We start from the raw sequence: 19,655 nt of genomic DNA, 5'->3' as shown, positions 1-19,655 counted from the left end.
CCTAAAATAGGTATTTTCCAAGGTTATAAACCCAGGCAGAAAGAAGGGACATACATAATTTATATTCATATTCCGAAAGTCTTGAGCAGGTAACTATATAGAAATAGGTTTTGTTGAAGTGAGAAGGGTAAATGTTAATTATCCTGTAGAGAAAAAAGTCACTTTCTTTATTATGTATCAACATAGCCTTTATTGCTCTTAAACTACAATTAAAAGTGCATGATGTAATGGACCCCAACTCCCATGATCAGGACTCGGAAGCACATTGATGGTGCGCATGCGCGTGAAGGCGGGGTCGCGTGAATTGCGGAAACCCCTCTTGTTTGTGTAAAATGGCGGCCTGAGTGTTTCTTATTCAAATGAACAGCAGCAGCACACCACCACCAATAAGCCTTAACATCTCTGAAAAACGTTCCACTGTGTACGGAATTAATTGACACCCAGAGATACTGAGCGGAATTCCCACGTAAGGAAAAGCAACGGTACGTTTCCTCTAAACTAGGCAACTAAAACAAAACAAACCTGTGCTAACAACAAGTCAAGTGTTACGTGACGCTAGTTTCCCAAGCGTTAGCATGCTAACCCGCTACCTCGTTTTGCGTAATGTGTAATATCTGTTCCGCGTTCAGAGTGAACGTTGACGACACTATGCTAGACTACGTGTTTTTTTTATCGCGTCATGTCGTATGTTTAAATTGATCAAATGTTTGATTGATTTCCTATTGTGTCTGTCGGTGTGTTATAGCTTAGCGCTTGGCTAGCTGCGGAAGGAAGGGACTCGGGATTTGATGATGCTAGCACAGGGCTTTCCTAGAAAATAGCCGGTCTACAAGCTCACCCCGCGTCGCATCCGCGGCGGGTGGTGAGCCTGTAGATCGGCTATTTTCGGGCGCTCGACGCCGTCGTACGACGGCGCATAAATGATGCCGTACAAGAGTTGACATGTGGTTGAACTTGAGACACGTTTTCTATTCTGTTTCTGTCTGTAAGTGTTGGGCATCGATTTAGCCATGGTTCACAACATGACGCTCGTTGACAGTCATATTTCAGGGCTAGGCATCGACTCGGCTCTTGATAATTTTACTTTTGTTGTGTAAACATTGGGAGTGAAATAGACCTATCTTTGGATTTATGGTGTGCTAAGAAAGTCCCAACACTTTCCCCATCGAATCAAACTATTTTAATCATATATGGATTATAGCACAGTATAAGTGACGATACTATACCTGTTAACCTGTCCCGTTGACTCCTGTATAATGGGCTGCTAATGTTGCATAATTCTATTTTCTGGATTAATTTTGCACATAATCAGATTCAAGTCCACTTCATTGTCACATAACAGCTTATTTTATTTTTGTTTGTGAGGAAGATGGGGGGGGGGGGGGGGGGGGGGGATAGAAACAGGTGCTTGATGTGCATATGTATGTATACTGAAATAATTGTTCTGTGCCACTACACGTTTGCATTTATACAATACATTACATACATGTAAAGTGGTACAACTTCGTTGTGTGTTTGAGATTTTGTCTTTTGTCTTCTGTTTAAAATGTTAACCACTTTCAACCTGGCATTCCTGTTTTGGGAATTTGGATATGTCAAATGTTTTACAAAATTGTGAATATAGGAGATCTACAAGCTCACAACATGTTACCGCAACGTGTTGTGAGCTTGCAGATTGACTGGGGCCTAAAGCGGCATGAAAGTTTGACTTTGTAGTTGGCTTCCGTTCAGATTAAAAATGTCAGAACTTGGGTAAAACATGGCAGACTATTTGCAACGCTGGTAGTGTTGCAAATAGGCGTTCTTAGATACAATACATTGAGAAAGGACACAATGATGTCACCCAATACTACAACGCAATACTGTACTCTGTAATGTACTGTAACAGAATCCATGTTAAAAACAATCGCAGTAAAACAGCGAAGGGAAAAAGAAAATTAAAGTGTAACAATTTCTAACAAACTGAAACTCATTTGAGCGCCCAGTCGCTGACATCGTTATATGTTATAGTGGTGTGAGTCAGAGGAATGAAAACTTTAGCATCTGTACAGTGTTTACGCATTGATGAGGAGGAGAACAATGTTGCCTAAGTAAGATACAGTTGCAGTCAATGTTCCCTCTCATTTTTCATCGGTCTGAGCAAACACTCCAACCTTCTGAGCGCAACTTGAACAACTGCTGAGCAACATATGATGAAGGGCAGGCACGAGTGTACATTACGCTCATGTCAAGTTATGGCTTATTCAAACCTAATTACAGAATAAGTAACAGTTGCATTACCTTTTTAATATTTTTATTGAATTTTAATTAATTGTAGGCTATATGGTCATTTAAAAATAGCATATCCATTATTATTCAGTATTTTAGTGAATACATATGTTGACAAAATGTGTACATAAATAGAATAGGCCTACATGAGTCAACAATGACATAGGCCTTCTGATTGGTATTGACAGATGTCTAAAAAAGGTTAGTCCTGACTCTTGGCAGAGAAGTGACAGGCATTCATTATTAATACAGTAGCCTAATAATGTACGTGCATACGGTGCATTTAGTCTATATATGATGTGATCATTTGCTAGGCCTACCATTTGTAGCCTTACTACTAGCCTACACTCTGAGTTGAATGGACAGTGGACACTGGCTTATATAGACTGGGGTCCGAGTCCAGAGATGAAAATCGTAATGAAATTACCTAGCCTAATTTCTATCAATTTAATTTGGGGGTCCTTGAAATTAATATGGCTGAGAATCAATGGGTTAAACTGGCTGTAGAAGACTATAGTTAATTCACTGTAGTTCTGACAGTGAAGTACATCTTGATGATGACACCATCAAGATGTACTTCACAATGTTAATGATTTCTTTTTCAGACCTACAGTTCTACGAAACACAGAATGAGGGTACTTTTTTATTATTTCCACACAGCAGCTCTAAGGTATATTAATGACAGTAAAATGAGTGGAATTCCCCTTTAAGTTTTGAGTGATTCTTCAGTTGCAATTTGCGGCGTCTCGGTATCGGCCGATCGCGAGGGGAAACAAAATCTGGTCGGGATTGATCCCCAAAAACCTGATCGGAGGCTCGGAGCAGTGGGAGCACCCCTAGTAATCTAATCTTGCCTATTGCATGTTAACAGGGAAGAGTTGTGATGGCGAAGAGGATCGCTGACAAGGAGCTGACAGACAGGAACTGGGACCAGGAAGATGAGGGCGAGGAGGTGGGTGAAGTAAGCACTGCTGGTGGTCCTTCAGGGGGTTTCAGGTGGTCCCACTCCCAGCTAAATGATGAACAGTTGGTTACCAAATGGACCCTTATTTATAGATCTCGAGCTCTTGAGAGCGTAGAATTAAACCAAATGGTTTCACGCTCTCAAAAGTTAAATTATTGTTAAACATCAACTTACTTAATTTACAAGATCAGTTTACACAATCAGTGAATGTAGAATAATTGTTATTTTGATCGTTTGCCTCTTATCTCTCCTATGGTACCACATCAATACAGCACGGTACAACATCTTATCTAACGATAACAAAATATACGTTTGGGGTCTGAATGGCTAAATCTCATCAAATGGTGGTCGGTGGCTCGAACTGAAAAGATAATGGGCCTTGATATGAAAAGAAGTTTGAAAACTACTACTACGTACTAAAGCACAATAAAAACCAACACTAGAATGCTAGTACCACCAACGCTATAGTTCGACTCTAGCTTTGCTTACTGGCCGTCGTCGCTCTGATCCATGTCGATCTGAAAAAAAACCCCAGCTCTTCACACAAATGAGTGCAATATTTAGCTATTTACTATGGATAGTTTCAAATGGCCCTATTCTCAATCTTCTTTTTCAATGAGATTGGCCTTATATACCGTAAATTAATCACTGCACATCCCTGGTTAACAGATGTACAGTCTATCACTAAATGTACATGTATATAGGCATAGACTTAGCTGCAATGTAATGGGCGTAAGTGCCTAAAAGGGTATCTTTGGAAGAAGAATAAAAGAAAGAAAAGGACCCGCAAAATGTTGCTCTTTATTAATTTGACGTTTCGGTCGTTAGACTTTCATCAGGACGGACAATAAAATATCCTTGAAAAAACGGATTTATGTGTGGTACTTATGGAAAGAACTTAGTTAGATGTGGTTATTTGTAGTAGATTGGTTTAATGTAAATTGATAGAACCGAGTTGCTTTGATTGCGGCCATCCTGCCCTATAGGTGTCATTATTATAGTAGACCACAGACACCAGTGCACCCCTCCACTGTGCCATCGAGCACTTTGAGCTACATTTATGTATGAAAGGTGCTATACAAATAAAGTTTATTATTATTATTTATTATTATCGTATCTCTGGATTCATGTAACTGCTTGTTATGTAAAAGGAATCGATTGTCGTCTATATAGTAGACTGTGAATGACAATGTAAAAAGTAGATGTGAATATCTTAAATTTAACGGCTGTAGAGCAGAAAAACACAATTGACCTTAAACAAAATGTAATCTAACATTATTAGAGCAATGATGTAATTTACCTCAAGTAGTGATGTCTATTGCGTCAAATCATTTCTGAATATCTGTTTGATCCCACTCACTATATTTGAATGGACTATAATACACAATAATATCAATGAATCTGTCAGAAGACCTAATGGGAGTACAGTCATATGGGACTGGGTACTAGTTTTCACATCTTTCACATGGTGCCTACTACTTAATTCAGTTATCGGTTTCCTTTCCCATTTAAATATTGTATTGATTGTCAAGTGGAGAAGTGTATGCCTTTCAGCAAGTGAATGCAAAGCAGATGTACTATAAGTTTCCCAGCTGAACTGCTGCTCGTTGTAAAAGTCCATTGATTCATTGACCCCTGTGTGTCTGTCTGTCCTCCAGGCAGGGACATTTTCCGTTGCCAGCGAGGATGTGTTGAAAAGCCGTCCGATTAAGAAGGCCAAACGTCGAGGCGCTGCAGGGGAGGTAAGTAAAATGAAACTTTACAGCTTGCTTTAGAATTGTGTAGTAGGCAGACGAAAACACCATGGCCATTCCATGATGTGCAGGTTTTGAAGAAATCAAGGAGAAACCGCACACTCCAGATACGAGTTGAATACAAGTGACCTTTAATGTCCTGAGTCTAACCAAACATTCTTTGTCAGTCTTCTAGACTTCTACCAAATCGTCTACTTTGATTTGTCAATGAGCCACTGGTCCCACATACAAATATTCCCAATTAGGCAGCTGTTAAATATTTACAGTTTGACTTGTGTCATACCCAAATAAATGATCAGATCTTAAAGATAAATATAGAGTCATCATTAGGGCTTAGATGTTGGGAACAGTTAGTATCATTCTGCTGCCTTTTACGTTTGATTCTTGCCTGTTCAGCTGTCTTAACGCAATTTCATGTAATGCAATTTCACCTGAGCTTGCTGCAAGGAGGATTACTCGATAGTAATTAACTTTTGTTTGTATAGCAAATGTAAGAAGAATGCAGTTTATGAAGTGCACCAAGTTATGCGCGAGCCAGTCCAAACAAGGCATCATAATACACACCCACAAAATTGTTGCACTAATACAAAATATGCCATCCGTGTAGATCCAATGAGTTTTTAATTAGGTGTGTGTGAGGTGTATCTGCTACCGGCTCTATTACTCCTATTAGTGAGATTATTCAGCCACACCACCCGTTTACTGTCATTCAGCCAATCAAATCCCATATTTCTTCTGCATGCCATGTCGCACCCCTCCTGCGGTCCAACTCGAGTAGGTCTATGTTGCCATGGTTACCCGAGGTTGGCCACGGTGGAAATGGTTTTGGTAACCTTGCTTATCTCCCAATACACCACCTAAGGGTGGCCATGGTACTATAGGAATGAAGCTGGTCTTAGCAATGTCGAAAAGATATGGGCGAACTAGTCCGTATATCGAGTTCTCTTTATGTCAAATCATGCAAGGAAGTGGATTACTTTATAGTTAAGCCCTGCATTGAGCAGAAATGGGAGATTAGAATATTCATTGACTCGTGATAAAATTCGAAATGGCCTTTATCTTTAAAATTTGCATTTGAGTCTGACTGGAGGCAAATCAAACATTCCTGTGTGGATATCTTTGGCTCATGCAACATAAGTTTGGATACTTTGGTAATCTGATTTTCCAGTTTTTGTTCTGTAGCTAACATTACGGATTTACGGAACAACAATACCAATGTTAACAGAATCCGGCAAGTTGGATTAAGGTGTAGAACTGTAGATGCTGTCTGCTCAAAATAGTTTAAATGGAATTAATTGTGTCTGTTCTCAACAAAGCTAGACTCAGGGCTGAGGTACAGAGGCCTGGCTTTGGGTGAATGAAATCCATTGCAGAAGTTCTCGCTATAACATTATGTAAAAATATAAACGGTGTGTTTTGCAAAGTGAAGCCTTAGTACAAGAGAAGTAAGTGATAGCAATAAATGCCTCTCGCTGCCAGACAGAGATGAACGTGCTGTACAGAAAGTGCAATGACATGACTGTAATGAGTAGCAGTCCCGGTCCAGATTGCAGTCACTGTATGGTCTGTGATGGTATAAGCAAGAGTTTGACAGCCTCTACCTACATACTGTATCAGGATGTAGTTCTCAAAACAGGAGTGTATGAAAATAGATTGCACTGTCACTAAATTATAGCTGTATTTCTCTGATTGCTTACTATAGAGTTGCCAGGGTAGATTTTAGAGCTGCCCTCTGGTAGAACCCTCACACTGTAATATCCTGAGTGTTCAATTAACACAGTGTACAAATAATAATCTATAAATTAGAACTGAGGATTTTACTGTGCAGTCGACTGATGTTCAGTCGAATCGTGGGAGAGGGATGGTCTCCCCCGGCACAGTGTGCCTCTTCTGCCTTAAACAGTAGCTATACTTTGTCTCGTGTGTCACATTCATTCATTATTTATGCATAGCTTCTGTCCTCTTATTTCAGGGTGAGAGTGCCGGAGCCTTCAAAGGGTTTAAAGGATTCGCTGCGATGTCAACAAACGCAACAGGCGGTGCGGTGTCGGCGTTCTCCGGGTTTGGCAACGGCACCGCCACCGGCTTTAAGGGCTTCAGCAGCATGACCAACGGAAACAGCACCGCGCCGCTATTTAGCGTCTTCTCATCCCCTGCCTTAACGGCTAGCGCTACACCTGGTAAGACCATTTCTCAGTTTGATTTGGTTATACCTGTTGTCTCTTTCAATCCAGGAAGGCCTCTGTGTCATTTTAGTTGTTGCTATATAGTTACTGTAGCAACATGATGTTTCGAAGTTAACCTTTCTGGGATTCAAACCCGATTCGCCCACATTAGAGGCCACATTTTCCACAGGAAAAAAGGCAGCCCCTGTTAGCCAGGGGAGATATTGCACTTCTGATCTTCAGAGAGTACTACTTGTCAGCCAGTAGGTGTCCTACCTGACACCAGGACTAAAACCACTGCAGATGTACTAGTCTGGGTAGTATTGGCCAAATTGACAATCTTTATAAATACATGCTTTCCTCACAAGCAATATTACTATGTAAATACGGGATGAGCTGATATATTTCAAATATAAGATGCCAGTAAATTAAAGTGAAAATTACTTTTCACTTTAATTTACTCATTTGTGTTGAGACAAGGCGCCAGTGTGCCATGTACGTAATAAAATATTCATGTTACACTCTACACACTAGCAAATGTCTTACCCCAACGTCTATACATTCAAGGAATCTCTGTATGTTCAGTATGTATATACCATATGACTACCGTATATTGTATAACTTGCTGTACAGTGACAGCAGTACAGTGAGCGGATAGGGACAGACACCAGGCCAAGTATGCCTACAGCGCAGTCCAGCTTTGCTGTGCTTTTTTTTTTACAACATTTTTGGTGTTGTCATATTGTATTGTTTAACATATTCTTTGTTTTTGCTGGTCTACATTTCCGTGATGGGGGATTGAACCAAATGAGGACAAAAATAAGAATTAATAAAAACATAATTTCCTATCCTATTCTTATTTTTGTTACAGCGACACAATTTCTTCCCTTATTGTTGTTAAGATGCATGGTCAGTGCACCCTTTGAATTAGACATCAGTGGGATATTGGCCCTCTGCTGATATGTAATCGAGTTGAAAATGTCTTCCATTGTTGAGGGCTAGGGTTTTGCATTGGAGGCTAATGGAGCTGAATCGGCAGGATGTCGTTCATATGGGCGCTCGCACGTGTGTGTGTGTGTGGGGCTGCTCTTTCCTTTCACGGTGCGTTGCTCGAGGGCAAGATGACAGGGCTGCACTGCAGCTGAGATGAGCAGTGTTGTCTGCCTGTTGGGGGAGGGGGAAGGGTGCGTGGTTACACTAGCAGACACAGTCGGAGCCAGACCCCCCTACACTACCCTGCCCTTCCCCCTCCTCTGTTCCTCCCTGTAGAAAATGGGGCAGAGTCTACCTCCCTGGCATCTCAAGCTGTACATGGCTGTCAAAATAACCAGAATACCACACTCTCCTCATTCCCCCCCCCCCCCACCCACCCTCTTCATCTCAGGTTTAACATTCAACGGCCCCGCCTCCTCCAAGCCCACAGCTGACATCACTTCCAAGCAGACCAATGGTTCCACCCCGAGCCTGACTCAAAGCTCGGGCAGCAGCAGTATCAGCAGCAATAAGGAGTACAGCCGACAGCTCACCGCACTCAACTGCTCGGTGCGGGACTGGATCACCAAGCACGTCAACGACAACCCCCTGTGTGACCTCAACCCCATCTTCAGGGATTATGAGCAGCACCTGGCCAGCATCGAGAAGAAGTACGGGGGGGTGGCGGCGGCAGCCGGGGCTGCTGCTGCATCTGCCACGGCACTTGACGGAGGCACAGAGAGCAGCAAAGCGTCGGGGGAGAAGCAGGGGGGAAGCCTGCCAACAGCCAGTGCCGCCACGGCACTCTCCTTCTCCAGCGGCAGCGCTCCGTTCTCCTTTGGCAAGGATAAGGACGGCGCGGCCCCGGAGAAAAGCAGCGGCGCTCCGGTCCCAATTGGTGTGACGTTTAACTTCGGGCAGAAGGTGGACACCTCGGTGCTGCTGGCCAACCTGGGCTCTGGCGGTGCGCCGGCCGGCTTCTCCTTCTCCTCCAGCCCGTCTGGCCAAGCCTCCTCCCTGTTTGGAGCTCCCCCTGGTACCACTGCGCCGTCTGCAGCCCCCTTCTCCTTCAGCGGGGCAAAGGCTGAGGCTGTCCAGCCTACAGGTAACTAGGGCTACAACTATCCATGAGCTCCTTAAAGGTTGTTCTGTCATCGATGGACATTTCTTATTCATTGATGTTGTCATCGAGAAGCGTGTTAATTATATATTATATTTATACACACACACACACACACACACACACACACATGAATTGATTAACCACCTCAGTGTTGTTTAATCCTTAAAAAACCTTTCACCTATGACAAAAACTGTTTAATAGGGATCGATTTAGAATATATTATTTTAAGAGAATCAAAATATAATGGATCAAATTAATTAGTCTTCTTAACTGTTGCACCTTTAAAGCTAACCCTCTCATCCAAAATGAGATGAATGCTTTGGCCTAGGGCTGGGCAATATATCCATATTATATCGTCATTTGCGTCTATCGCCTGGGATTTTTGGATATGGTAATATCGTCATATGGCATACGTGTTGTCTTTTCCTGGTTCTCATCACAGCCCCATTTTATAAAATATTAAAAAAATTACAGATCTACAAGCTTACAACATATCGTGATAACGTGGTGTAATGGTGTTGTTGATCCGCTGGTTTTGACATCTTTAGATAAATAAAAAAAAAAGATATATCGCCACAGTGCGATATTATCGTTAGAATATTGGCGTCAAAGGTATTTTATGGATTACGTTTTGTCTATCACCCAGCCCTGCTTTTGACCCAAACACTGTCGGAGAGGAGCAGGGTCATTATGCTTTCTGACTTGATTACCACCGTAGGCTAATGTTTCTCATTCCTCAGATAGCCTTTCATTCCACAGCCAATGCGACAGATGTTTAATTATAGAAAAGAGGTGCGAGTTTTACTCTGTGTTTATCCTTGAATTTTCTCAGAAATTATGTGTCATCTTAAATCTAAACGATTTAAAGTGGAAGCCTCCATAGTCCAAAACAAAGTGTTATAGATGATGGGGAAAATGTTTTGTGTGCTCCAGTTATTGTAATTATCTTTTTTTAATGAGAAAAATGCCTTGCTGATAACGGCTTATTATGTTGTGACATTTCTTTTGTAACCATTAAGCCATTAAGCTTAGACAGGGCTTGATTAGAGGTGGACATAGATGGCATCACTTATTAGTTATAAGAAATGCAAGTAAAAATAGCATGACCAATTATTAGATTGAGCTAATTTGCAGTTCTTCATCTTACTGTCACTAACTCTACTACCATGCTATGTCTGTAGTCTTTTTACATATTGTGCAAAATGTTGGATAGTGGTGGTAATGTTGGCCCCAGTTGACCCCATTTGTCCCCTCTAGATGAAAACGGAGACGAGGAGTCAGACGAGCCCCCCAAAGTTGAAGTCCGAGAGATCAAGGAGAAAGATGCCTTTTACTCAAAAAAGTAGGACTTCTCTATATTTGTGGTGCTGTTACACATTTATGTGAAAGAAGGGGGAGGGGAATGCCCAGGAGATGTAAGGAAAAAGGGAAAACTTCAAATAATTTAGATGACAATTTTTTTGTGAACTTAAGGGTATTCACTTGACTAAAAAATCTATAAATCCTACCAATGTTTTCCACGTCCACATAAACCCTATTTTGTCAGAGCTTGTGGAACAATATTTAAATATATATATATAAAAATCTATCCACTTTAATCATAATACATTGGCTATTTGAAAATGGCCGATCTACAAGCTCGCAATGCGTTGCATAGTGAAGTGCTTTTAGAATTTAGATCTGCTATTTAACCCATTTAGGCCTAAGGCCGATTCTAAAAACGCCTCTAAATCCTCACCTAAGGTTTCTGAAAAACGTATATAGCAGCATCAAAAAAATTACATTTTTGAATACTGTACATACTGTACAGAACCCAAATATGGGTGCCCGGCCTGAGGGGGTAAGATACCAATAGGGGTTCCCGCCCAGAATGGGTTAAACAATCTTGAAAGATTTTGAATATTCTTAAACGTTTTAACACAAATCTTGTAGGGGGTCCCTGGCACATAATATTTTCAGATGGGGTTCTGTGATCAATACAAATTAATTTAGGGGTCCTTGACGTGAAAAAGTTGAGAACCACTGGTTTAAAGTACTTAAGCTGTGGACCCCCTGTAAACGCTTAAGAGACCCCTGGGGTTACCCCAACCCCACTTGCAGTACTGCTCAGTTAAAGAATTTGATTATCTGTTCACATTGTCTTTCAATAAACGGCCAATATGCCTTCCTTCTGCTTGTGTTTAGGGCTGCAACTATGGGTTATTTCTTCTTAATTAATTGAGAAGCACGGTTTATTTTTGTTATATTTTTGATAACCAATAATGGGGTTTTTTAAATGTTGGAAAATGCATTGTGATACAGATAAATACCACGTTAGTTCCATTAATCCAAGACGGAACACAATCAAGTGATGGATCATTATACTGAAAATGCTTGCAGATTTCAGATGGGTGGGCGCTGTGGGCCACTGACCAGTGTGAATTTTGACAGAAAATGTGGATTTTTAATTTAAGAGTCTTTTGAATAACACACCATTTAGTTTTACCGTAGTCCTATTTTAGTCTGAAATTGTTTCGTCTAGTCTCGGTCTCATATCTAAATATTAGTCTTTAAATGAGCAATGCCAAGAACACCTTTTGAGATTTTCAAGTGGGCCCTGAGCTAGAAAGGGCTGGCAGCCACTGGAACGCCACAGAAACATAATAGAAAGAGAATCTAATCCGCAAAAGCCGCGTTTCGGCGCGCAGGACTTATCAGTGTCAGAATTTGACGAAGGCCAGCGCGCCGAAACGCGTTAGTCTGGTTTGACTGCTGCTGCGGATCATCAACATTATTAAACAAGACTCTTACTACGAATGAGAGTGCGGATTGTATTCTCTTTCTATATGTTCTCTTTGAATCTGCACGCAGTACACGACTGAACCTTTAAAAGACTGAGTTGAGCGAGCCTTTTCCCTTGATGCCACAGAAATAATTCTATTGTATGGTAGTAGGCTAGTAGCAAATATTGATAACAAGGTTTGAAGGTTATAGACTAGCAGGCAGCATGTGTGAAATGAATCAAGATGGAGCAGCTAAATATACATGGATTTCTTACCTAAAATGTAAGCCAGCTGCCAGAGCCCAAGTGTCTACTTTCCCCCCCTGTCTTTGAGCCTGGCGCATTTTAGCGTATTTCGTGAATGTCCACACTACAGACATTTTTCACCTTTAAAGGCCAGTGTACTTCCAATGGGCAGGGTTTTCCATCCCCTTACTATGATGCAAGGACAAAATGGCCGCCGCATGAATGTGGTCAATGGAAACATGTTAGTAAACGTGTAAGTTCTCTAGCAATAGAAATGTTGAATTGATTTAGATCCATTTAACTAATTGTACCTTTATGTAATGATGTGAAAATCTGTGCTCTAAAACAAAATCACACCCGTGTGAACTGAGTGGTGCAACCCCCCTCTCCCCTCTTATCATGCAGCTTGTTTTTATTTAATTTGGATGCCACAAAAGGGTGGAAGGTTCCGGTTGGACAGAAATGTGTGCGGCGGGGCCGGAGGAGTTGTAAATGAGTCTTAATGTGACGCACCGCGGCTCCTCCTCCAGGTGTAAGCTGTTTTACAAGAAGGAGAGCGAGTTCAAGGAGAAAGGAGTTGGAACGCTGCACATGAAGCAGACCCCCGAGGGAAAGACCCAGATCATAGTCCGCGCCGACACCAATCTGGGTAAGCTAACATCTTATCAAATTACTGGTTGTTTTTTTGTTTTTTTCCTTCCCTGATCAACAATGAACGTGTCCTCCATCATATTTCATACATTTATGACAGCCATGCATACAGTGCACAATTGTGGTTGTATACAATTATGTCCCTTAGAGCAGTGGTCCTCACTCCTCAACCTGTGGGGCGTGGAATTATTTGGCAAGTACAAACTAAATGACTCTTATTTTTATATATATATATATATATATATATATATATATATATATATATATCCTGTTTAATAGGTTGAGTGCAGACCAAGGGTAAATGTTGGACCCTTTTTAAAGGAATGGATAGCTTCCAAATGTAATATAAAAATGGCAAATGACGCTCCGTTCCTTCAACAAGCCATTAGCAACTAACTAGCAGTGAGTCAATTGAAAGTTTAGTCAATATCCAAAGCACTGCTGTTCATGTATTGATGTTTTTTTTTTTGCTGAGATAAAATGGCATGCGTGTTCATATAGGAATATCTCTTTAACGGCAGATTGAGTGAGTGAAACACTGTTTCTAGTCATTATTACCAGGGTTGTCCTTGACCTGCTGCGTTTTACGTGAGGGCATTACAAAAACCTGTCCCCCTTGTGGCTGTTTGGTGGAACTGCGTCTAGATCTGCAGTCTCACTGCAGCTGTGTGTGCTGTAGTTCAGTTTTTTTTTGTTAGCTTTTCTGCCTTTATTGATGCAGAAAGACATGCAGCAAAGGTCGTCATGAATGGGACTCGAACACGCGACACGCTGTCAGGCCAGAGCCTGGACCACTAGGCCAGCGGGCGCCCCGTAGTTCAGGTTATTATATGAGATATTATAACAGTCAGGTGTATTAAAGATGGACGAGGCAGACATTCTCACACGAAAATGTTGAACAAAAAAAGTTATCCTCGTTTCTCATCATTTTGGACCATGGGCTATAGCCCATATCGTACGGCATACTATGGCACGCCGTTTTTCATCATTTTTGAGGATTTGAAAAAAATGAAAAAATGACAAAAACGATGGGTTATAGCCCATGTTTTTTGAAATTTTGAAATATAAAAGTTATCCTCGTTTCTCATCATTTTGGACCATGGGCTATAGCCTATATCGTACGGCATACTATAGCGCGCCGTTTTTCATCATTTTTGATGATTTGACAAAAATGAAAAAAACGATGGGTTATAGCCCATGTTTTTTGAAATTTTGAAAAAAAAAGTTATCCTCGTTTCTCATCATTTTGGACCATGGGCTATAGCCCATATCGTACGGCATACTATGGCACGCCGTTTTTCATCATTTTTGAGGATTTGAAAAAAATGAAAAAATGACAAAAACGATGGGTTATAGCCCATGTTTTTTGAAATTTTGAAATATAAAAGTTATCCTCGTTTCTCATCATTTTGGACCATGGGCTATAGCCTATATCGTACGGCATACTATAGCGCGCCGTTTTTCATCATTTTTGATGATTTGACAAAAATGAAAAAAACGATGGGTTATAGCCCATGTTTTTTGAAATTTTGAAAAAAAAAAGTTATCCTCGTTTCTCATCATTTTGGACCATGGGCTATAGCCTATATCGTACGGCATACTATAGCGCGCCGTTTTTCATCATTTTTGATGATTTGACAAAAATGAAAAAATGAAAAAAACGATGGGTTATAGCCCATGTTTTTTGAAATTTTGAAAAAAAAAGTTATCCTCGTTTCTCATCATTTTGGACCATGGGCTATAGCCTATATCGTACGGCATACTATAGCGCGCCGTTTTTCATCATTTTTGATGATTTGACAAAAATGAAAAAAACGATGGGTTATAGCCCATGTTTTTTGAAATTTTGAAAAAAAAAGTTAGCCTCGTTTCTCATCATTTTGGACCATGGGCTATAGCCTATATCGTACGGCATACTATAGCGCACCGTTTTTCATCATTTTTGATGATTTGACAAAAATGAAAAAAAAGGAAAAAAACGATGGGTTATAGCCCATGTTTTTTGAAATTTTGAAAAAAAAAGTTATCCTCGTTTCTCATCATTTTGGACCATGGGCTATAGCCTATATCGTACGGCATACTATAGTGCGCCGTTTTTCATCATTTTTGATGATTTGACAAAAATGAAAAAATAAAAAAACGATGGGTTATAGCCCATGTTTTTTGAAATTTTGAAATATAAAAGTTATCCTCGTTTCTCATCATTTTGGACCATGGGCTATAGCCCATATCGTACGGCATACTCGTATCGGATTGAAATGAATTGTGTTTACTGTTTCGGTTTAACACGTTTGGGTACAACTGTTCTACTGTACGACTCGTTTCAATAGTTGTATTGTCATGCTGCTCACAGCTCTCTGTGGATTGTTGTAGTTTCCTCTCTTAGTCCCTGCCTTCTGCTGTCATTATTTGAGATTGTTTACTTATGGGTACAGATTAGTAAAAGACAAGAAAATGCAGTTAAAACTTTTGTTTTCAAAATGTGAAGATCTTCTTTCTAAAGCCTCTGGATTAACTCAGAGTATGAAATATCCCCCTGCTTCAAGTAAACACATTACACATGTTAAAGTTGGTGTGCACTGTACTGTGCACATGAGTGGTTAATGGCCTTTTCATGTGTCATGTTTCAACATTTTCTGTTTGTGAAATTGACTATAGAAATCTCTGCTGCCAGTATTGGCCAGGTCCTGTAATTAACCACTGCAACACTATGGTTAATAATGTCGGCTTAAGTAATTGCAACTAAGTATATTATACTTGGTTGACCAGAGCCCTCCAGGGGGGTCTATACTAGGCCCCCGCCTTTTTTAATGTACACAATTTGCAGACAATTGGCGATCTACAAGTTCACAACGATGCGTCACGTCGTTGTGATTGGCTATTTGCACTGAATGTTTGGCCCCAATCTATGCTCACTTTGAGTGGTTAAGCCCTATATTCTTTATCATATGATGAATAAGGTAAATAGCATATCTAAAAGCTCATAATGTGTCGCATTGCGGCATTTTGTGAGCTTGTAGATCTTCCTGTTTTATTTAAAATTCGCTTGAATTCTTTTCTGGATCGAAAACCAAACTCATCTTGCCCTCAGGAACACCACGGTGAAAGTGGTTATTTAAAGGCTAAAGAATGAATGGACGTGCATTTAAAAATAAATGTCCCCCTGTTTCTTCCCCACAGGAAACATCTTGCTTAACATCATCCTGCAGGCCTCCATGCCGTGCTCCAGGACGGGGAAGAACAACGTGATGGTGGTGTGTGTGCCCAACCCGCCCGTGGACGACAAGAACCCCGGCAGCCCCGTCACCATGCTCGTCCGAGTCAAAACCACCCAGGATGCCGATGAACTTCACAAACTGCTTGAAGAGAAGAAACTGTGAAGCCCAATTCGTCGTACCTCGTCACACTGCAGCGTCGGAAATAGCGGCCACACAAGCTCACAACGCGCCGCATCCGTGGTGCGTTGTGAGCTTGTATGTCGGCTATTTTCGACGTGTGACCCTGCGGTGCGACAGAGCGTAATTTGGCTTATAAAGCCCACTTAACACACAGACTCCACCAAACCCCACGACTGTCACAATCCAGCCCCCCCATCCCGGACATAGCCTTGCGTGGTACCATACTGACCTCATTGAGATTATTTTCAGTCCCACACACACACACACACACACACATTTGTGGAGAGCACTCACACAATCCCGTGGAAATCAGACCATTAAAAAAAAAAGAAATGTGAATGGCGTCTTACACGACACTCAACCCCCCAGCAGATGGTTTAATATCAATACTATAATGTCTAAGAGAACTCGGCCCTCTTGTGCCACAGCGAGAACGGTGTCAATCTTAAATGTGTCTTGGATATTCATTTCGCTCACACAGGCAACAAAACATGGGGGAAAAAAACAGGTCACTCTTCTGGACATAACATTCCGTCGGGTTTGAATACTGCTGCTATTTTATTTAAAATATGATAAAACAAGACAATATTTTGTTTTTAGATGTTTGATTCTGCTGTTTGTTTTTTATTTTTTGGGGGGATTGATTTGGTTCTGATTGACTGGGCTAAGCAGATTGCAAGTATGATTTTGGTGTGTGTTGGCTTGAATGGTTTTATACTTACCATGTCTGTTCTTAGCTTTGGAAGACATGACTAGAAAATGTGAGGATTAAGCTCAAGTATGCACCTGACATCCATCAAAGTGACTGAATTTTCTTTGGGGGTGGCAGAAGGAAACTGTAACCGCAGTAACAAAGGTTAGTTAATTTACGTTCAGTTAAAACTGTAGATTTTGTAAAGAAAATATTCACAGTATAGCGGGCAGCATACATCAAAAGACTCAAAGAGGTCAACATTTTGTGCAGACAAATTGTTTTATAAATGATACTCGATGCGGTTTTGTTTCGAGTCTGCTAAGACAAAATAAAACATCTCCATTGTGTATGTTCTGGTGTGTTTTTGGATGAATCTTTCACACTGGTCACAGTGGTCAGCAGTAAGTCTATTCTATTGAAGCTCGGTTATCTTATCGTCGTATGACGGTGTCTTGTGGTGAAAATAGCCGCTATTTTAAAAACGAAATTGCCTTTTTTATTTTTGAAAGGGTTTGCCTAGATAATGACATGGACAAAATGTCAGGTTGAAAGTGATTAATGAACCTGATTCACTAAAACTCATCCCACATTGTTCACACTACAGCAATGAGTCTGGCACATGACGACGTTCACATTGGTGTCACCTGCAGTGATTTTGACTAGTTGGAAAATCGTCTGTACAAAAATGACTGAAAAGGGAATGTTTGTTTTCTCTGCAGTCATGTCATGTTTTAGTCCCTTCTTCCTGCCTAACTTTGCTTCCACAATAAGTATCTCTGCCCACTTTAACAGTTATTTTCACGGAGGCATAGATGACTAGAGTGTATGTCTGTGCTGAATGTTAAGGCGTTTGCTCTGGAACTATTTATTGATAGAGGCAAAATTGTAATAAACAAATGTTATGAGTCGAACCCCAACCCATCTGTCATGGAATTTTGTAAATGTTTTCCCCAGTTCTTAAAAAGGGGGGGCAAGTATGTAATGACAAACCTGTAATTTTCCACATGGCAATCTCTGTAAATGTGAGTGTCATTAACTTTGTTCACTCTCCAAGTGTCCTTTGTATGGCCTTAGATGATTGCCTTAGATCAGGCATGTTGTCATCGGTATCTGAAACATTTGCATAGTTGTTTAGGCCTATTGAAAAATAAAAGTTGTGGGAAAAAAGAATATCAAAGTTTGTTTTGTTCTTTATATGGTTTATGTTATGGTCTTGGGAAAGGTATATAGGGAGAGTCAAGTCTCCACTCTCCTCTAGGTCACTCAGGAAAGTTTGTTGTGGGTGTTAATTGTTTGGTAGCCTATTGAGAGATCATAGAAGTAGCAGTTTTTGGCCAATATTGAATGTCTTACAGTAGCATTTTTTTCAAATCCTCAAAAATGATGAAAAACGGCGTGCTATAGTATGCCGTACGATATGGGCTATATAGGCCATGGTCCAAAATTATGAAAAACGCGGAAAGCGGAAATTAGAAATTGCGGAAATTCAAAATTGCGGAAATTGAGGAAATCAATTTCCGCAATTTCCGCAATTTCCGAAATATTATTTCCGCAATTTCGGAAATTGAGGAATTCAATTTCCGCAATTTCCGAAATTGCGGAAATTGAGGAAATCGATTTCCTCAATTTCCGCAATTTCCGAAATATTATTTCCGCAATTTCCGAAATTGCGGAAATTGAGGAAATTGATTTCCTCAATTTCCGCAATTTCCGAAATATTATTTCCGCAATTTCCGAAATTGAGGAAATCAATTTCCTCAATTTCCGAAATATTATTTCCGCAATTTCCGAAATATTATTTCCGCAATTGCGGAAATTGAGGAAATTGATTTCCTCAATTTCCGCAATTTCCGAAATATTATTTCCGCAATTTCCGAAATTGAGGAAATTGAGGAAATCAATTTCCTCAATTTCCGCAATTTCCGAAATATTATTTCCGCAATTTCCGAAATTGAGGAAATCAATTTCCTCAATTTCGAATCCGGAAATTGCGGACTATAGGCCTACTTGAGTGGGTAGACTGAACCTGTAGTTCCTCATTTATTGTATATGGCCTCATTTTAATTTAGTGACAGCCTCAATTTATTTATTTGTATTGTTTGAGCAAAGGTAAGATAATTGTTTTAGCCTTACAACATTTTTATTGACTGCATTAAATGTATGCAGTCAATGCATTATTTATGTCTCAATTTTATGTGAAGGGATGGTAGTCCTTGGTTGTCTTTTAACCCTCAATTTGATCAGTTGCTACAGTAGCAATCAAATCAAACACCGAATCTACAGTAGCAATGCAAACAAATCAAACACTAATGTCGGATTTAAAGTATCATTAATCAAGGGAACTGAAAGAAAGTGATTTCTTTTCTCTTTTTGGCAATGTGTATTTCAATAAATACGTACAGGAAAAAATGTACAGAACATCTGGAAATTATACAACAAAAGTATATTATGTAACATGCACATTACTCATTTGTGTTTGTCTACAAAAAGCGCTGACAAAAGCAGTGGAAATCATTATGGTAAGAACAGGTAAAAAAAATCATCAAATTCCTAAAAGTTAAAAGGAAAAATATTTCTAAAAGCATTTATTTTTACAGTGCAAAACTGTCATTTTGAACATATCAAAACAGGTGTTAGAGCAGTCTTTGCAATTCAACAA

The 19,655-nt window shown here is 40.3% G+C and overlaps 1 protein-coding gene across 3 annotated transcripts; it reads left to right on the top strand.

Moving 5' to 3' along the window:
• Positions 1-337: 337 nt before the first annotated feature.
• nup50 (nucleoporin 50) lies at positions 338-17,985 on the top strand. 3 transcript variants are annotated; one of them, XM_080757591.1, is made up of 8 exons: positions 338-482; positions 3,140-3,220; positions 4,891-4,974; positions 6,959-7,166; positions 8,536-9,228; positions 10,504-10,588; positions 12,784-12,902; positions 16,085-17,985. In XM_080757591.1, the coding sequence occupies exons 2-8, from the start codon at positions 3,152-3,154 to the stop codon at positions 16,282-16,284; spliced, it is 1,458 nt and encodes a 485-aa protein (XP_080613717.1). In that variant the 5' UTR covers positions 338-482; positions 3,140-3,151; the 3' UTR covers positions 16,285-17,985. The 3 variants fall into 3 exon arrangements, with proteins under 3 accessions (XP_080613717.1, XP_080613715.1, XP_080613716.1); XM_080757589.1 differs by having other exon boundaries at positions 3,140-3,229; XM_080757590.1 differs by having other exon boundaries at positions 448-466; positions 3,140-3,229.
• Positions 17,986-19,655: the final 1,670 nt, after the last annotated feature.

The sequence above is a fragment of the Protomyctophum bolini genome (assembly GCF_963924005.1).
Source record: "Protomyctophum bolini genome assembly, chromosome: 23".
NCBI classification, from domain to species: domain Eukaryota; kingdom Metazoa; phylum Chordata; class Actinopteri; order Myctophiformes; family Myctophidae; genus Protomyctophum; species Protomyctophum bolini.
This window is presented reverse-complemented; position numbering and strand designations above follow the sequence as displayed.

Coding starts and splice junctions, on each gene's coding strand:
- nup50 (XM_080757589.1), top strand. CDS start 3,152: ATGGCGAAGAGGATCGCTGACAAGGAGCTGACAGACAGGAACTGGGAC. Junction 3,230..4,890: donor AGGGCGAGGAGGTGGGTGAA/GTAAGCACTGCT, acceptor TCTGTCCTCCAG/GCAGGGACATTTTCCGTTGC. Junction 9,229..10,503: donor TGAGGCTGTCCAGCCTACAG/GTAACTAGGGCT, acceptor TGTCCCCTCTAG/ATGAAAACGGAGACGAGGAG.